Consider the following 19858-nt stretch of genomic DNA (forward strand, 5'->3'; position numbering starts at 1 on the left):
AAGTTTCAAGGAGATAGAATGGTATTTTAGTCCTGAGTATTGTGTCCAGAAAATACTAATTAAATGGGATAAATGATACTTAATGGCAAATTCCTATTTGTGCACGAGGTCTATTTAGTTATAATTGGTTCTCATTTGTTTCTGCTTAGATAATTCTTTCTAAATAATGTGGCAACCCCAGATACTCTGTTCTCGGCCAAAATGCTGCTAATCCATTGCCAGTGTTTTTTTTGTAAAACACTGTATATTTTAAACTTTCTGCTCCCTTTGTATCCCTGGATTTCCCCTCCTGTGTAAGTGTGTGGGAATGGGAGGGCAATCTGGAGGTGACCCCAGGCAGCAGTGAGCCTTTCCCAGGCCAGGTCTCCCTTCAGGATGCTTTGACTTTCCTGTGCTGGGTTTAGATGATCCCAGAAACCGAGCACAAAGCCCAGCCTTGGGATCTGGGTTGTCCTGAGCTCTGCTGAGCAGATTCGGGGGCTGGCTGAGATCCTGGAGGACCCCAGAGCCCCTGGGGTGAGCATCAGGTCAGAGGACCCAGTTCCTGCAAGGACCTGGCTGTTACACTGAGGTGTCTGACACCAGGCACTGCTTGGTTTGATAGGAAGAACTTCTGCCATGTTTGCTTTATCTCAGAATTAATAGTACTTCTGTTGGTGTGGCTGGAGCGATCCATTTCTGGGATGTGTAATTGGGTTATTTCAGCTGATCATCTGTTTTGCTGTCCCCACGCTCCACTGCCACCCTGCCCCATAGTGTTTGGAAATCACATTTTGTGCTTAAAATATTTATTTTGCTCTAGTCAGTCTGTGATTTCGTTACCTGTGTGTTCCCAGCGTGCCTGAGCCAATGTACTTGATTTCTGCTGTTTCTCTTCCTTTCCCACCTGTGCTGCCCGAGGTTGGGCTGGTGGAGGTGGGGTGTGGAGCTCTGTGTGCCACTGTGCTGGCCTGTCCTGCTGGCTGCAGGAGGAGAGTCCAGCTCACCCTGGGAAGCCAGGAAGATCCATGGGCATCATCCTCCACCACGTGGCCTCAGCTCTTTTCCTTGCAGCTGGGCGCAGAGGGAACGGAGCTGGATCCACCCCGGTGTCCAGAAGGGAAAATTCAGCCCCCGGGTGCAGCGTGAGTCTGTTCCCACTGGGGCTGTGTCTCTGAGAAAGGATCATCTCAAGCTGTGAGAATTAAGGGAAGCAGCCCTCAGTGAGTGGAACTGCCCAGAGGAAGGGCTGGGGCACCTGTTGGACCTGTTGGTCCCGCTGCAGTGGGGTCACCCTGAGCAGTGCAGCTCCAGCCAGCCCCGCACTGCTCTCCCTGCATTTCAGATCTGGGGACTGGCTGAGCATTAGTGATTGATCCATGGTGAAGGCCAGATGCTTCATTATCCACTCGAGCTGGTTTTTCATCTTCCAAGTTCCTGCTTGCTACCGTGGCACCGTGTTAAATAATTAAGTGCTAAACAAGGAAATTGCAGCACGGGAGAGCAGAGCTGCTGGATGGCCGTCAGAAAGCCCCGGTTTCAAAGGCTGCAGGGCCCATCCCTGCAGGAAGAGGGGCATAATTAACCCATCAAATGATCAGACACAGAGTTCCATCACTACCGCTGCTGCTGAGCGTTCTGTGGGGGCTCACGAGGCCAGGTCAGGTCTGCCCCGTGTCTTCTGGTCTGTGCCCAACTGGACTGAACCAGAGCAACTGGGGGTGCTCTGGAAGGGTTTTCATACCTGTTTCCAGAAGCCCTTGCTCAAGGTCACCTTCTCCAGCTGCTGTTCATGGGCAGAGGAGGGAATCAGAGGAACGAAGGCACGAGACAACCCCAAGGAAGGAGCGGGGAGCGACTCCCTCCAAAGCTATTAAGGAAGTTGGTCTTTTTCATTAATCACAGCCTCCCCAAGGAGCCTGCAGCAGCCAGGGTCTAAAGGTGCGCAGGCAGCCGCTTCTGTGATGATTTGGTTGATTGGAGCAAAATTAAAGTGTTCTGAAAGGATTTTTTTACTGGGAGAGCAGGGGCAGGCTGAGCCTTCTGCCAGGATGGCTGCTGCGCTGTCTGGGGCTCGGGCTGCTGGTGGGACAGCTGGTCTCAGGGAGAGCAGGGGCTTTAATGAGCCTCTCTGCAAAGAGTGGAGCAGGTTCAGTTCCACTGCTCTCCCTGTCAGCAGGAAGAGCTGCTCCCCAGCCCCTTGGGTGCTCACAAATAAGCCCTGTGTGCCCCCCTCTGTGGCTGAGTGGGAGCAGTTTGGTGACCAGGAAACTCTTCTCTGTGCCTGGAGCTTCGTGTTTAATGTTCAAACTGGGCTCCTTTCAGCTTGCAAACCCCTCTAGAGATGGAAGCACTCGGCCCCCAAGCTCACAGCCTGTGGTGGAACACGGATTTGGGAAGGTCTCTGGCAGGGCTCTGTGTTCCTGCTCACGCTCAGTCTAGGTAGGCTGAGCTCATGCATTAGAGAAGCTTGTGCCCTTCAAAGAAAGTCATTCCTTTTTCCACCAGACACTGTTCAAGGGAGTAGCAGCTGCAGCTCAGAGCAACATTTGGAGACAACAGCTTCCTTGCATTTTCTGGAGCATTTGAACTAATTTTGCACGGGTCCCTTGGCTCCTATGTGCTCAGCATTCCCACATGTTGACCATGAGCTTTTGTCCACCCCATTAGCAAATTTTAAAATGAAGATACATTTCCACAGCCTGGACAGGAGCTGGGTAGGAGTAGTGGTGTGAAAGTGCTTTGACTGCTGGTTTGAGGTCTGCCTCCGTGGACAGGACAGTCTTGCTTTGAAGGAGGTGATCCAGTCAAAACTTGGATTTTTGGTTTCCTTACAAGGGATTGGTCACTCCCCAGGACTACCAAGGCGAATCAGCCTCTCTGTGCTCAGTGCAGGATGAGGATGGCACCTAAGGGGAATGTTGGGTAGGTCAGCGTGGCCATCATTTGGCCTGATGAAGCGTCCATGTAGGTGTGGTGTTAGACACCATTGATATTCAGCCAGGCAATGTCCCCACGAGGATCAGACTCGAGGATCAGGCTTCAAGTCGTTAGAGCAGAGCTGGACACTGCAGCAGTAAATGAAGAGGAAAATTGAAGTAATGTTGTATTATAAATTTATGATTTCATCTGCCTGACTTTGAGAGCGCTGAGTGCTGGCGGTGCCAGCAGAGCCCCCGGGCAGCTTGGCTGCTGCTGTGGCTGTCAGGCACAGCCAGGTTTGCCAGGGCTGCCCTGGGGTCAGAGTCAGCACCATTCCAGGGCAGGCAGCAGAAGAGGTGGCATCCTGTGGGCAGCTGCCATCCCCCATGTGCTGATCTGGCTGGGGCCACAGGTACCACACCTGAGAGCTCAGGTGCTGCCCAGCACGTCAGCCCCTGTGCCCTGGCAGTTGTGAGCTGGCAGATCTGCTTCAGAACTGTCTGAGACAGAGCAAACTGAATTCCTCCTCTTGGCAAGGAGAGAGGGGCTGCAGTGGCCGCTGCAGAGTGATTTTTCAATGGTGTTAATGGCGTTACTTACTTAGCAAACAATCCATTTATCAATAGTGCTGTTAAAAAAAAAAAAAAAGGAAAAAAGGTTTGTAAAGCTTAACTCTGAAAGATCTGACTTAATGACAGAGGTGATTAATTTCTGCGGGAATCCAGCTGTTGAGCTGTGAAAGGAGGGCTAAGCAGTGTGTACATATCCGTGTGCTGTCCGGGCGTCGCGGGGCTGCCTTCCCCGGCACTGCCTAATCCCATCATCAGGATTCATCCAAGCATTTTTATCTTCCAGTTTTCCATTATGATTTATAGTACGCTGCGTGTATGTGCAAATGTGATTGGAAGTGGAGGGGCTTGCTGCAGCAGGAAAGCAGCGAGTGATGGATGAGGGTGTTACAGGGTAAATAAAAGCAGGCACAGCAGCCCCCCAGAAGAGCCATTCAGCTGCTGAGCGTGTTCCCAGGCTCCAGCCCAGCTCCTGCCGAGATTCCCACTCTCTTCAGACTGCAGGAGAGAACTTTTCCTGGTGGGTTCTTGGTTTGGAGAGGGCTGACGCTGAGGCTCAATGTGTGGTGCACAGGAATTGTACAGGGTGATGTCTGCTTTTAGGAACACTGAGCAAGGAAATGTTGAGGATCAGTGTGAGGTTAGAATTTTAGGAAACGCCCTGAGTGTAAAGGACACCTTGGGACATTGGCCATCCTGGTCAGAGCAAATAGCCACTGTGGGAGCAGAGGGAATGGCTGTGGGGCAGTTCAGCCAGGCGTGTCACAGCGTGTGACCCCATGGGTGCTGCCAGCCCAAACGCAGCCAGGGGTCAGTGGGACATCCAGCACATTCATCCACAGACAGGAGGCTGAAACCAGCAGAATTGCCGCTTTTGCTGTCACTGAGGTGTTTTTATTCACCAGAAAAGTGAACTTTTCTCCTAACAAACCTCGCAAAGCTGCCCGAGGTCAGCTGCTCTGCCTCAGAAGGGGTCTTCAGAAGCACTCAGGCAGCTTCCTTTTAATTTCCCGAAAAATTAAAAGCTCTTTGACTCCCTGGCCCGTTGCTGCTCCTGCCTCCAGCTCTTTGATGTGTTAACTGTTGTCCTTCACACTCCCGGGATAAAGAATTACTACTACCTTAATCTCCAACTGTCAATAGCTCTGAAGCAAAGTACATTCATTGTAAGCTCTCCAAATGTCAGAGCAAACCCGTGTTATGTGTTTAGCCTTAGCATTTGGCATTTACTCTTCCAGCTAACAAGTATGCACAGTCCTTGGGCTCCAGACACCAAAGTGCATGTTAATTACCAGAGTGACAGGGCTCCTGCTCGGAGCTGGGCCAGCGCCGCCAGCTCAAGATGTTTCTATTCAGGATAATGATGAAACCTCTCTGCAGTTTGGCATGAGCAGAATAAATCTGATTTTTTAATACCCTCCGTAAAATTAGGTCTCACCCAGCCTCCCTATCATTGTGCATTGTGTTAAAAAACAAACAAACAAACAAAATATTAAAAAAAACTTCACTAATCCTCAAACTTCTCTCTCTTTTTTGTTTTGTTTTCTTTTTTTTTTACATTTCTGTGATCAAGGTTATCCGAATTTTGTTGCAACGTATGGCCGAGGATATCCTGGATTTGCCCCAAGTTACAGTTATCAGTTCCCAGGTACGTACATTTCATTTGCAGATATGCTTATTTCCCCTCTTTCCTTCTTTTTTTTTTTGTTTTTTTTCTTGTTTTTTTTTTTTCCTTTTTTAAGTCCGTAGCTGCAAGCTGAGACAGGCAAGTCTGCAGGGAGCATCTCACACAACAGCAAATTTTATTTTTTTTTTAAATTTTAAAATAGACCTTTATAACAACATATTTTCAGCACTTTTTTTTTTTTCCCCTAATGTATAAATTGGTACTGGTTATTTGAAAACAAAACTTCTTAAATTAAAACATAAAAAGAAAAGCAAGAGAGATCACTGGAGAGCTGTTACCCTGCCTTTGATGGGCTTTTCCTTCCGTAGATGCTCTAGAGCTACTACACACAGACACGCACACGCACACAGGGACCCGCACACTGCTCCCCGTGCTGGCCTGTGGTAAGTGAGCGCTCGCTCCCGGCTGCAAATCCCACCCTGCCGTGTTCTGGGCCGGCTCGGGGGGTCCCGGCTCGGGGGTCCCCCAGCCGCCCTGCCCAGCCCTGTGTGGTGCTGGGCTGGGGTGGGGTCGGGTCCCCTCGCGGAGCCGGGGCTGGCTCTGGGGAAAACGGGGTCCTGGAGCTGCAGGACAGGATGGTGTGGGCTGGAAGGGACCTTCGGAGCTCCCTGCAGTGAGCAGGGCACCTTGCACCAGGTCAGAGCCCCGTCCAGCCTGGCCGTGGGCACTTCAGGGATGGGGCAGCCCACAAAGCCCACCCAAACCTTGGCCCTTCCCAGCACATCCCACCGCGGGACGGCACCGCACAGGACCCGGGTTTGCTTTCACCCCAGGCTTGCCCAGGCAGAGCAGTGGCTTTGCTCTGTTCGTGGCTGCAGTCTCACCTGGGCACCCCGGCGAGGACACCCCTGGGCTCTGAGCAGCCTGGTCACATGGGGATGTGCTCCTCAGGTCACACGGGGATGTGCTCCTCAGGTCACACGGGGATGTGCTGCTCAGGTCACACGGGGATGTGCTCCTCGGGGCTCACAGCGCAGGGCTGGCAGCTTGGGGCCACAGGGACACCCAGCGAGGCCCCTGCAGGAGCAGGGAGGGCCAGGAGGGAAACCAGCACCCCGCAGGAGAGTCATCTGGGGTGGGTGAGGCTGTGGGCAGCGCTTGTCTGCGCCTGCAGCGTGCTGGGGCAAACGGGGAGCTGTGTCTGCAGCCCGAGGTCATTAGGATGAGACCCTGCTTTGGAAAATATGGATTGTTGTCATCCGTAGGATAAGCAGTGTCCTCGTGATGGGGTTGTTGTGCAGCTGTTTCCTGCAGGACTGGTAACACTGAGGGGAGCAGTGCTGTGAGGGTGTGTTTACTTTAATTCACAAATGCTAGGGCTCTTCTGAAAGCTGAGCCACCTCTTCCCACCTCTGGTACATTTTCCCACCTGGACCAGGCCAGGTCTGAAACAACCAGGGTGTCAAGCAGACCGCAGAGCTGCTGGGGTGACACGGTGCTGGTGGGGACAAGGCAGTTGCCCCCAGATCCAGGTGACACCACCTCTGGTTCCGCTGGAAGCAGCGGGACAGTCTGATCTGGCAGGATTGCAGCCAGGAGGTGAGGAGGAGGAGGCTTCAGCAGGTGTTTGCGTGGTGTCTCAGGCTCTGACTCCTCACAATTCCCTGTACCTGCTGATATGAAGGCATTGAAGGAGAGACACCTTTGTTAGGTTTAATGTCAGAAATCTGCAGAGGTTGGATTAGTTTAATTATAAACATGTCTAAAGCGAATGTGTTTGCTCACTGACAGCAAAGGCACCCTTTGACTCGACCCCTTCTTAGATGTTTTTTATTAAGGGCCTGTGTTTACCAAGGCAGGACTTCCATTACTGCCTGGTTATTTTCAGTGCCCACCAGAAAGCTGCGTGTCCCAGGGGAGCCAGGCAGCGCCAGGAGATGCTCAGGGCCCTGGCTCACCTTGCTGAGTTCCCCTGGCCCAGGTCTCTGCCCCTGTGGAGCAGTTACTCCTGAGCAGCTTTCCAGAGCTGTTGGGAGCCTCTCAAGTGGTTTGGGGCTCAGGTCTCCAGAGTGACAACCTGCAGAGCGTGCAGGTGGGAACTCTGGGGAGTGGTGCAGCAGCAGGATGGGCTGTCCCCACTGCTGCAGCAGTGTCTGGGGCAGAGAGCCCAGTGCCACAGGGCACAGCTTGTGCCAGGGAGCCTTTCAGGAGCAGGGCAGGAGTGAGGTGTCAGGTAAAACCTCGGTGTGGTGATTTGGAGGGACAAGTATTGGCTGTTTCTGCAGGAGCATCCCAGGTCTGAGCTGCCTCCTGCCCTGGATGCATCGGTGCTGCAGCCTCAGTAAAATGCACAGAAAAAGGTTCAGTCACACTCTGGGCTGCTCCCAGGAGCTCTGCAGGGTTTGACACAGCGCAGTCCTGTCCCCTGCAGTGCCCCTGTGGCTGGGGTCACCCCACAGGGCTGTCACTGCACTGTCCTGTGCAGGCTGTGCTCCCCAGTTACTATTGCAGTCCGTTAAAGCCAGAAAAAGGAGTTCCCTTCTGATTGAACTGTCCTGATGGTTTTTCCTGTTGTCCAAGTGAATGAGGTACAAGTGCCACGACCCACCTGTTTGCATTCCCATTCCCTTGTCCCTGTCCCTCAGGGGCTGTCCCATGTCCTCTCCCACGCATGGGACAGCCCCTGGCTCCAGGGGCAAGCCACACAACCCTTTGGCAACTGCTCTATCTCCTCCCATCCCCTTACTCCTCCCAGCCCTTCCTCATGCAGTACATTGCCTCTTTTTTTTTTTTTATTTTAATTGCAATCACTCCCTTTCTGTGTCTCTTCTTTTTTTTTTTTTTTTTTTTTTTTATTTCTGGGACTTATCTTTTCAGTTTAATCTATTAATTTCTGTTCTTATTTCACTTTGCAGACTATTTGCCGATTTCACAAGACATAATTTTTATCAACTAGTTCTTAAAGATGCATAACAAATTAATCGGGGTTTACTACAGTGCTAATGAGAGAGAGACAGAGAAAGCCTGGGTGGTCCATGTTTAATATCAATGTCCACTGAAAAATTGCTGCTCTTACTGGCTGGTTTGATTGACTGGACTTTTTATTTTATTTTTATTTTTTTAAAGGCTCCATATCCTCACTGCTTTGAGTTTGCTTTTTTTTATTTTTTTTCCCCCTCTGCTTTGTTATGAGTTTTTAATGCCCACTTGGAATGTAACTCACAAGGATGGGGTCAGGGGCGTTCCGAAGGCATGACTTCTCACAAACTTCTTAGAAACCATTTTCTCAACGCAGCGAGAAGGGTGATGGGGTTGATTTGGTCTCACAGAGAGCCCCAAAGAGAGTGACTGGCGCTTTGTAAGGTGGTGACAGCCAGCAGTGCACAAATGCCATCCCGGGTACCCCTGTCCCTGGGACCCTGTGTGACCCCGGGCTGTCCCTGCCCTCCGGCCTGGGGCTCTGGGAGCTGCCCCCATCACACGAGGGCCATGGTGAGATGCCACCACACGATTCCTGCCCCGCTCCCAGGGCCAGTGGGGCTGGAGCAGCCTGGGACAGTGGATGTGTCCCTGCCATGGCAGGGCTGGCACTGGATGAGCTTTAAGGTCCCTTCCAACCCAAACCCTTCTGGGTTTCTCTGATTCTTTGATCCCAGCTCTGACCAGCGATGGTCCTGCACACTCCCTGTAGCTGCTTCTCCTTCCAAACTTTGCTTGTAAATCATGGGCAAATTTCCTAAATTGTGGCCAAGCTTTCCCTGCTTAAGCTGCATCACACTGCGCCTCTTCATCTCCACCCAAGTCGCAGGAGAGCTGCAAACCTCCACCCATTGGCTTTATTTAACAAGAGCAGATTCTGGACTTTGGGGTAGAAAACACACATTCTCTTTAAATTCTGCTCTTCTGGAAGTGTTGCTCCCCATTTGATAAGTTTGTGAGAAGTATGGTGCATGCTTACAGTAGACCTGTAATGCATTTTAATGTTTGTTAATCCACTTGTTTAAAATGTCGGTGTCAAAGGCTCTACAATCCATGGCTGTGCTGTTCATTTCATTAAAGATGCTTGATGTAATACTTGGGTAGTTTTCTTTTGACTTTTCTGCAGGCAATAGCTTTTTTAATCTGTATGGCTTCTTATGATTTTGTTTGGGGTTTTTTTGCTATGAATTGCTTTGCTTTTGTGAACTTGTCTTAGTGTGCATGATTTGCAAACATTTCGGCTATTGTGAATTTTCTCATTTTTTGTAAATAGTCCATCTGTGCTTTTCTTTTTTTTTCTTTTTTTTTTCTTTTTTTTTTCTTTTTTATGACTTTTTTCCTGTAAGTAACTGAGGTAGAAAATAATAATAAATTGTTTACAACGGATCTGCTGTGTTGCTGCTCTCTTAGCTTGCAATTTTGATATTTTGGTTTGGACACCCCAAATAACCAGTACCAATGACAGTTGAATAAAAAAAAATAAAACAACCATCACTCAGAGCGTGTGACCCACTGTTTGAAGAACCTGCAGAGGAGCAGTTACATGCCAGGTGTGTTTACAGCAAAAATTACACCCAAAAAACCCCCAAAATGCACTTGTAAGTGGGGGGAGAGGAAATTGCAGCATCCCCACTGGTCCTCTGCCACTGTGGTGGGATGTTCCTGCAGTGTCTTTATCCTGGTTATATTTTCTCCCATCATCACCTGAGTGCTTGGGGATTGTCGAAGTTTCATGGAAGCCTTCAGGTTAGAAATTTGAATTATTTATTTTAATTAAGGGTTTGTTTGCTTGTATGTTTGTTAAAGCTTATTAAAACCTTTGTATATGGTGAGAGGTGAGAAAAACAAATATTTTCACAAACTTTGCAGAGCTCAGGGAAATATATTTGCTTATTAATACTGGTGCTGCAGAGGCCATGAGCTCAGCTTTGGGTCATGCTCCTGCAGTGTCTGAGGCAGTAGAAATGCAACACAATGTCTCAAACTGATGAGGTTTGTTACTGTGAGAGCATTTAAAGCACCTTTCTGTTGAGCTTAATTCAGTTTCCTTCCTGGTGCCAGTCCCACGGTGTTCACCCATCAGGGTGGGCAGGGAGGTACCCTGTGTAGAGTTCTGTGTGGTGCTTGCCTAGGAGGTAAGAAGTAGAAAATAGGAATTTTCCAGGTGAGAAGAAGGAAGTGGTGCCAAAAATAAGGGGAATTACTATGTTATGCTTAAGGCTTCTTTGTCTCAGTGTCTTGAGAGGAGTAGGAGGAGGAGAGGGAAGGAAGTTCCTGTGGCTGGGGTTTAGGACACCCTGATGCAAGTTCTGCTGCACAGGTTCCCCCTTGGTTAATGACCTCCATTAGAATGGGAGTGCAGTGGGATGGAAAAGGGTGTGGTTGCAGCATCCCAAAAATCCAGCATCCCAAAAATCCATCCCAAAAATGCCCTCTGTCCTGTGTGCAGTGCTGTAAAACACCCAGCCTGGGGCGTGTGGTGCTTCACTGACCCCAGGACACATTCCCCTGTACTGCAGCACCCTGCTCTGGTGAGGTGAAGTGATTTTAAAGTGCTGCCTGCACATGGCTCCTGTACCCAGAGGAGTGAGGAAGTCTGTATTAATAGGGGTCAGCTCTGTAAAGCACTCTTCAAGCACCGCTACACAAGTGTAAGGCTTGTAGAACATTTACTAATGGGAGCAAGGTTTGTCTGGTCGTGATGCTGGAATGATCAAACGTAACGCTCAGAAGAGGAGGACCTGGTGGCAGCTGCAAAATAGGAGGAGGAAATGTAAAATCTATTTTAAATTGTTCAGTTACTTAAGCCTTGTAACAGCAAGAGACATGGAACAGAGCTGGAGATTTTTCTCACTCCTTTGTCTAACCCTTTCTTAACTGCTTAAATCTGCTCTGCTCTCCCCTGCACTGCATGCCTTGATTCCACCTAAACACATCACTGCATCTGCATGGCATCACTGTTTACAGAGTGCATTTGGAATCTGTTGGAACCACCTGAGTTGCCTCTCCATTTCAGCCTCCATCCCTGAAAACAAGGACTTTAGACTGGACCTGGTTTAAAATTAAGCTTTTGGGTGTTCTTCTGCTGAGGAGGGGCTGTTCCCATTGCAGGCGCATCCCTGGAGGGAGGAGCAGCTGGAACTGCAGACAGCAAACTGAGAAATTAATATAGCAGAGCCCATAAATCTCCAGCCAGAAGGTTCTCCTTCAAGTTCTGCTCAGATTATTGTGTTTTCTTGCAGGAAAAAATGGTCTCTAGAGCTGTTCTCCAAGTCTGAGCAGAGCTGAAGCACCTCTGCCTTTAAGGCACAGTTTTTCTGAGAAAAGCTGTGGATTTTGATGTTGCAGAGAATTGTGTAAAAGGCTTTTTTCATCTTCTATTTCCCTCTACCTCTTAAAGTAACCTTGTTGTTAGATTTAGGGTGAGATTTTCCAGAGAGAAGCTGTTGGTCTGTGTTGATGGTCCGGCTCCCAACACTGTCAGTGGCAGCAGAGCGTGGCTGGTGACAATGGAGCCTGTCCCCCTTTTCCTGCCCCATCCTCTCACTGTGAGTGAGGCTGCTCTGGAGGTTTCCCTAAATATCATGACTGACTGAGACCCAAAAGTGCCCGGGTCCTTCGTTAGGTTTTTCTCCACTTATAACTTGAGTAACTGAGAAATAAGAACATCTTGAATGTTGAACACTGATTGTCCTGTTCTCAGCTGCTCAGTGATCTGTGCCTGGTGTTAGAGGCTTTAAAACTCATTGCCCTGAAATTTAGTGATCCTGAAGGGACAGAGAGGAGAGAAGAGGAAAAAGAATCCAAACCTGCTGGTGTCTGTAGAGGTCTGTGTGTTTTGGGGTGATGCTGCAGCTCCAGAGCGATGGTTTCAGCTGTGAACAGGCCACAGCTGCAGTGACCAGGAGGGTTAATGAGAGCAATTATTCACAAGAGTAAAGAGGCATAACACAAACAGTGGTGTGTGGAGGAAAACATGGATAGTCCTGCAGAAGGAGGAGCGTGGTCTGGTAATGCCCATCCTGCTCTGAGGAATTCTCCGTGTCTGAGCCAGCCAGAGCACGATGGCTCCCCTGCCTTGTGCCTCAGCAGAGACAATTTTTAACTAAAGCTGTTAGAAATTGGGGCTGGAGTTGCAAATAATTGAACAATATCAGTCTCCTTATATCACAGAAACATTCAAATGTGAATGTTTCAGTAGCAGAGTTTCCAGCTAGCCATCGAGGAGCTTCCACAGCCTGCCTTGCCCAGGAGCAGTGATGGTAGTTGCTGCAGCAATGCCTTGAAGATTCCTGGGCTCAGCATCCCAGTCCTCTCCTGTGACCTCTTTCATAATGTGGATTATGGAATGCCCAGTGGCTGCTCTCCAGTGAGGCACTGGGACGGTCCCTGTCTGCCACTGATGGCTGTGCTGGGTGAGCTGCACGTGAGTGGCGAAGAGTTCCCCACCCTCTGATAACCTTGGCCTGTGTTTACTGCCTTCTCTTTTATGAAGTTGCCTCTTTGTGTTGGATTTTTTCAGCTTCAGCCTCCAGACACGAGTTCTTTTTATGCCTTTGTTCATCATCAAGGACCTGTCTTTAAATAATACTTACCCAGATAGTTTAGATCATTCATAAAAACAGAGACAAGCAGCTTAACCAAACAGCTCATTTTCTCTACCACCAGAGCAGCGGAAATGAGGCTTGAAGCAAATCAGTGCCACGTTGCTGAACTCCAAATAGGTGCCTTAATGTGGTTCCATCTAACCTGCCCTTGTTCATCCAGCAGCAGGTGACTGAGATGCAGAAGTTCAGAGCTGCTGTGCTGTGAGGCAGGGCCAGCAAGCTCCTGGGTGTTCCTGCCCCTGCAGTCATCCTTTCCTTTGTACTTAACTTGTTGGGTAAAATCTGTGATAAATGTTTGGCTTTGGCCTTTAAAATGAGTTGTAGAGTCCAAAGGAGGCCCCCAAGATATGAAAGGGATGGAGCACCTCTCCTCTGGGGAAAGGCTGAGAGGATTGGAGTTATTCATCCTGGAGTAGAGACGCTTCAGGGCAGCCTACAGGAAAGGTGGAGAGAGATTATTAACGAGGGCCTGGAGGGACAGGACAAGGAGGAATGGCTTCAAACTGCCAGAGGGCAGGGTTAGGTTGGATACTGGATGTTGATAACCTAAATCAGCTACCAGCTTTTGCTTCTTAGTTTGTGTTTTTTTGAATAAGTAGCTTTTTTTTAGAACAAACTGTTTGCCTTTGAGAAGTTTCCCAGTTTTCAGTATAGTGAAATAACTGCAAAAGGGTTATTGCACTTGAAATGCCACAGAACGATAATTTGGGGACAAACAAGGCTTTGTCTCACTGATGCATGAAGTAATTACTGGGCAGAAATGCACCATTCTCATCCTAAAAGGATCATGGCCTGAGAGTCCCAACAGCTGAAAAATGGGTCATTTACTGTACATAAAGTGGAAATGCCAAATTTTAAATTAACTATATTTGGGGTTTATTGTTTTGTTGAAATTCCAGAATGGGAATATTTGCTCAGCATAAGATACATCTGCAAACAGACATTGGAGGGTATCAGCCACAGGCAGACCTGGTCCAGGCTATGCCCTGGATGATGCAGGGGCTCTGGGGGAGGGTCCATGATGCATGGTGTGTTCTGGATGAAATTCCTTTATTTGCTGGAAGAGATTTTAACAAGGTTCATGCAACGCAGTGGAAAAAGACAAAGGGAAGCACTTCAGGGCCTGTTGCAATACAGGACTCAGGGCAGGCTTGGAGGTACTGAAAGTGTTCATAGAATTGATCAGAACCTTTGGAAAACACTGTCCTGTTGCCCTGGAGCTCTGCCCTGCTGTGCTGGGTCCTGTTCATCAGCTGTGCTGTGCATGGAGAAAGCTTCATAGAGTCTGCAAGCTTTGAGAAAGCTTCACAGAGTCTGCAATCAAATCCCAAGGAGTTAATTGCTACTAAACAGTGGTAATGAGTTGTGAATGATGTGGTAGAACCCCAATCTTTGATCAGTTCTAGGGAATATTTGATTTCTCTGGGTATATGTTCTTCTCTAAATATTCAGCACTGAGTTGTTCATCTCAAGCTTGGAGTAGTAGCAGGTTTTTTTCTTTCTCATTTGTGTTTCCTTATAGAAAGGGAGGGGAGTGTGAGACAGAGAGCCTGGAAGATGAAGGTTTTAAACATAAAGGGATTGTTTTGGGATGGAGCTTTCCCTTGTGTGTGTTCACCATTAAAGACAACATTTTTGCCCAGTAAATTGGACCCGCGCCTGCCTGCGTTCAAAAAAAACTACCAGGCTCTTCTGCTTCATGGTTTTGAGTCTCTGATACTTTTGAAATGAAGCCTAAAGATTCTCCAAAGAGGATAACACAGCCTAATGGAAAGAATAATGCAAGCGAGAACCCATCTGAAATGACAGCTGTGAGCCGGGTGCAGCTTTTCGGGCTGATCAAAGCTGCTGGGAACGCTGCCTGAAAAGGGGGTGTCAGCCCCTGGGAACGCTGCCTGAAAAGGGGGTGTCAGCCCCTGGGAACACTGCCTGAAAAGGGGGGATCAGCCCCTGGGAACGCTGCCTGAAAAGGGGGTCTCAGCCCCCCGGCTCCTCTCCCTGCTCAGCCTGCACATGAGTTCATATTCCAGCCTTTGCACTTCTTTCCTGTGAGGTGAAGTGACCCTCCTGAAGGGCTGGGGTTCAGGTCAGCCTGCTGGGGAGCACCAGGGGTGTAAGGAGTGAAGTGTTGGGGGGCGAAGGAACCTCTGAGCTCAATGCCCTCAGCACAGGGACCCCCAGAAGACCCTGCACAGAGCAGTCTGCTGCTTTTGTGTGAACACTCCAAACTCCCCATGAATACAGAGCAAGGGGCTTGCTTCTTAGGTGCAGTTTCATGGTGGCTTTTCTTTAATTCTCCGTGCCTGTTCCATGATTTTGGCTATTTTCTGAAGCCAGGTGGCAATTTGGGCATCTCAGCTTCCATTCTCTTGTTTTAAATCCCTGTGCTCATTGCTGGAGTCTGAACATGCGACCTCAGGTGCCCAAGTGCTTTGGCCATTAAGAGAAAATTCTTTGCATGGTATTTTTTGATGTAAGGACTAATTTTGTTATCTTTGTGCCCTTTTTTTGGGTTGATCCCTGTTGTCTGACTGGTTGTTGAAGATAGAGTTGTGTGTGCTTTGAGGATGCAAGATATTTGAGGTCTTCAAAGGCTTGTCAGAGCAGGGCTGAAGGAGTCAGTGATTTCTCGTAGAGCCAGAGCTGCAGGAAGAGGGTCCTGGCAGCAGGAAGGGGTGCAGATGGTTCTTGGGGTATTTCCTTATAGTTGCTTTGTAGCCAGGCCCAAGCTGCAGGGCAGGAGAACTCTGTGATTTAAGAAGGAATGGTCTCACCAGAGCAGGAGCTGGAGCAGGGCAGAGATCTGGTGAGCCCCTAAAGCCCATGTGAAGACTGACCCTGCAGCATTGTCCTCGTCAGATTTGTTCACAAAGCCCCTGGAAATCTCAGTCCTGGGCTCCCACTGCAATGCCCAGAGCAAGGCAGTGGGGCTGCGTGCTCCAGCCCAAACTGCTGCTCCAGGGCTGGGCCATCCTGTGATCCCCCTTCTCCCAGACTCACCTGTGCCTTGGAGAGACAAAGCCATGGACTGAATCTGGAACCTCAGGGCAAAGAATTTGACCCAGATCTGTCCATCCCCCCACTGCTTCACTGTTTAAAGTGAAACTGTTAACGCAGGAAGCAGGAAAATGTATCTGTGAAAAATTGCACTTGGAACGCTGGTTTTGGCTCATTCTGAGCAATGAGAGAGCATGAAATTGCTGTGAATCCTCAGGGCTTTCCTGGACAGTGTGTGAGCCCAGCGCAAAACGTTTATTGTAAAACACCTTCTAATTGCAGTGTTCAAGTGGGCACTGCTGGCCTTTGCAATGGCTCTGGGCTTTGTTTCCTCTGGGCAGCTGGAGCAGTGGGCACACAAAGCACAGGGCTCATTTCAGCAGGAATCAGTGCTTTAAACAAACACCAGGAATGAATTGAGCACTCCCTCACTCGTTTTGATTTTCCAGGTGACTTCAGAAGCTCTGAGGGAGTGGGGCTGGTGCTGGCCATGCTCCTGATTGTGCAGGGTGAGATCCAGAGGTGCTGCCATCGGTGCTCCCCTTGGCTGCAAGACACTCTTGTCCAGGCACCCATTCCTGGTACCAGTTACCTCCAAGCTGCTTGTGGAAGTGAGCTGGGAGGCTGGTAGGCAGCTGGTACAGGGAGCCAAGGACCTGCTGACACCCCACAGCCCTCTGTGCTCCTCGGGGTCCCCCACAGCAGCAGTCCCCAGTGCCATTGCTGTCTGCTGGGGGTGCCTGCACTCGCCAGGCATTGCTGAGGGAATAGAGTGGCACTGGGCCTGTTCTCACACTGCTGGCTACAAGTTCTCCTTGTCCCCTGCTCCAGCTCTAGGAGGCGTTCCCAGTGCCCCGTGCTGGGATCCGTGTCAGGCTGAGCGGGGTCAGCAGAGCTGCCCACCTCTGCGGAGGGGTCAGTGGCACAGAGGTCCCATGGTGAGGTGGCACAGAGGTCCCACGGTGAGGTGGCACAGAGGTCCCACGCTGAGGTGGCACAGAGGTCCCACAGTGAGGTGGCACAGCGGTGGCAGGGGTCAGGAGCCAGGAGGCACAGAGGTCCCACGGTGAGGTGGCACAGAGGTCCCACGGTGAAGTGGCACAGAGGTCCCACGGTGAGGTGGCACAGAGGTCCCACGGTGAAGTGGCACAGAGGTCCCACGGTGAGGTGGCACAGAGGTGGCAGGGGTCAGTAGCCAGGAGGCACAGAGGTCCCACGGTGAGGTGGCACAGAGGTCCCACGGTGAGGTGGCACAGTGGTGGCAGGGGTCAGGAGCCAAGAGGCACAGAGGTCCCACGGTGAGGTGGCACAGCAGTGGCAGGTCACACAGGATTAGTGTCTCAGCAGCAGTGACAGGGAAGCTGCTCCCAGCAGAGCCAGCCCGTGGATGTGGTGCCTGGCAAAGGGCATTTTAGCAGGGATCGATTGCTTTCAGCGGGCTGGATTGATTCGGGGATCCTCCAGTGCTGGAGCCGTGCTGAGTGCAGCGAGGAGGGTTTTGCCAATCTCGATAATCAATGCCAGTTTCCATCTGCCGCCCGCGGGGCCTGCGGCGCTCCCACACGGAGCGATCACGCTTGAGCTGTTTGGAGCGCCACGGCGCAGGGATGCTTTTATCTCAGAACTGGGATAAAAGCTTTCTTCAGGGGCGGAGGGATTAATTTTTCACACATCTGTCCACTGGAATGCAATAAGGGAGCCTTTGTTAGGGCTCTTTCCGTGGAGCGCCTTCTCCACCCTTGTTATTTCACTCTTCTTTTGCATGGCAAAACTTTTTGTCCTGCATTTCAAATAGATCCTGAGTGTCCCTGGCAGCTGAACAAGAGAAACAAACTTTCCAGCCCTGTTTTTTGTGCTGTTCTCAGGGGATGCTTGGTGATTTGAAGGGTATTTGATTGGTTTTGGCAGAGGCATTTTATTCCGTGGAAAATCCACAGCTCCTCCAGTCCTGTACGGACGGTTTAGGGAGCCCCTGGAGCCTCCAAATGAGAGATCTGCGGGTGGCCAGCTGCTCGTGGAGGTGCCGTGGGAATGCTGAGGACACGGCTCTTGGTGGGCAGGGAGGGACAGGGGACAGTGCCAGCTCTGCTCCCGCCTGAGCCACGGTGGGAGGGCCCAGAGCTTGGCCCAGACATGGCTCTGCATGAAAATGAAGCCCCAGAGCCTCAGCCCCTGTCATGTTGATGCTTTCCTCGCTCTTTGGAAGTTGGTTTTACTCTTTACACCAAAGTCTTCTCACTCCAGCCTTAATCGTGTGCCAGGGGACCCACCCAGGGTTGATGGCTCCATCCCCACTGAGAGTGAATTCAACACTCAGCTTCAGCACTGGCTGTAGCATCCCCCAGTCTGGATGTGCTTCCCCCCACATCCACTCCCTGGAGGCTGTAGCAGTTCCCAGCTGCCAGGCTCACCAGGGGGACCAGGGTTGGCTGTGCAGTGCTGCTCTCTGTGCACAGGGAGCACCACCCTGGGCATCCTCTGCATACATTTACCTGTGCTATGTTTTTTTTCCCTCCAACAGCCCTATTACCATATTTAAATGCAAGTATGTCTTTTTTTGATTGATGTTTTAAGTAGCTTCGAGTTACTGTAGCCTAGTTCTCTGCTCTTTGCCCAGTAGCTGAGCTGTAGCTGAGCCATAGTGCTGAAGGTAGTGGGCTGTAGTGTGCTGGGCTCGCTCTCTCGCTCTCGGGCTCACTCTTCTCTTTCTCAGTGCCTCAGTTGCTCTCCTGTGGTTCCTCAGCCTTGCAAAGCAGCTGTGATCGTGGTCCTGGTGCCCACTCAAGGACCAGTTTCCATTGTGGTGGCCACCCCGGGCTTGTCTTGTCAGGTGGCAGGAGCAGTTGGAGATCCCAGGGACCAGGAACCTCCCTGGAGTTATTGACCTTGGGGTTTGTGGTTCTTGCTGATTGCCTGGACTTTGCCATTGCCCTCTTAAAATACATATATTGAAAGTCAGAATCTCTGGCAGATCCTTTGAATATTAATTAAGTAAATAAGCAACCTTGCTGGCCGCATTCCATTCTTCTGTGAGGGCTCAGTTCCCTGGAGTAGCGGGGATGTCATAGAGCTCCTTGATCTGTGGCTGGTTTGCTTTCAAGAGCTCCTTTCCCTTTTTCCTTTCCTTTCCTTTCCTTTCCTTTCCTTTCCTTTCCTTTCCTTTCCTTTCCTTTCCTTTCCTTTCCTTTCCTTTCCTTTCCTTTCCTTTCCTTTCCTTTCCTTTCCTTTCCTTTCCTTTCCTTTCCTTTCCTTTCCTTTCCTTTCCTTTCCTTTCCTTTCCTTTCCTTTCCTTTCCTTTCCTTTCCTTTCCTTTCCTTTCCTTTCCTTTCCTTTCCTTTTCCTTTTCCTTTTCCTTTTCCTTTTCCTTTTCCTTTTCCTTTTCCTTTTCCTTTTCCTTTTCCTTTTCCTTTTCCTTTTCCTTTTCCTTTTCCTTTTCCTTTTCCTTTTCCTTTTCCTTTTCCTTTTCCTTTTCCTTTTCCTTTTCCCTTTCCTTTTCCTTTTCCCTTTCCTTGCCTTTCCTCACATCCATTTAAATTTTTCTGCTTGATCCTAACAAATTTGTGATCCTGACATGAGGAGCTCCTCCTATTTTCCATTCCTGCTCTGTCTATAGACCAGCAGGTTATTATCACTTGCAGATAAGCCCAGAAGAGAATTCCCTGGTTGTTCGGGGAGCGGGCTGACCCCGTTCCTGTGGGAGCGCGGAGACACAAGCCGAGAGCTGCAGGCTGTGCCTCCAGCCTGTCCCCCTTGGCTCCACAGCCCTGGAGCCCCACTCCTCCTGTGCCAAGGGGATTTGTGCCGGCTGTGGCCAGGGCTGGTGGCCACCGTGGCACGGAGAGCCGGGCTGGCGAGCTCCGGGTGCCTGTGGCCCGCAGGGACTCGCGGTACCCGCTGGCCTCTGTCTTTACCCTTCTCCTTTTCTCCACGGCCAGGTTTTCCAGCAGCGGCTTATGGACCAGTAGCAGCGGCAGCCGTGGCGGCAGCAAGAGGATCAGGTAGGGGGGCCCGTGGAAGAGCAAACCCTCAGAGTGCAGGGTCAGGTAAAAGCTCTGTCGGTATTCTGTGTGGCTGCAGCTCTCCGCATCATTTCTCTGATTTTCCTCACACTTATCCTGGGGACCTGAAAAAAACGAATCAAAACCAAAAAAATTAGGGAAAAAAAAAGTAATCAATCC

At 50.2% G+C, this 19858-nt stretch overlaps 1 protein-coding gene across 22 annotated transcripts in view; it reads left to right on the forward strand.

Annotated features, from left to right (window-relative positions):
- MSI2 (musashi RNA binding protein 2) overlaps positions 1-19858 on the forward strand; it is a 199994-nt gene that overhangs the window by 156883 nt on the left and 23253 nt on the right. For 7 of the 22 annotated variants that reach the window (XR_012051461.1, XR_005982240.2, XM_072916772.1 and 4 more), the window contains exons 10-12: positions 5044-5118; positions 18202-18225; positions 19616-19723. Coding sequence is in view for 17 of the 22 variants with exons in the window: in XM_072916772.1 (XP_072772873.1) it covers positions 5044-5118; positions 18202-18225; positions 19616-19723 (207 nt within the window). In the remaining 5 variants the exon portion in view is untranslated. Of the gene's footprint in view, positions 1-5043; positions 5119-8012; positions 9464-18201; positions 18226-19615; positions 19724-19858 lie in introns of those variants that run through there. The other 15 variants (XR_012051462.1, XR_005982241.2, XM_041720094.2 and 12 more) reach the window with 5 other exon arrangements.

This window comes from Taeniopygia guttata, chromosome 19 (assembly GCF_048771995.1).
Source record: "Taeniopygia guttata chromosome 19, bTaeGut7.mat, whole genome shotgun sequence".
Classification (NCBI taxonomy): Eukaryota; Metazoa; Chordata; class Aves; order Passeriformes; family Estrildidae; genus Taeniopygia; species Taeniopygia guttata.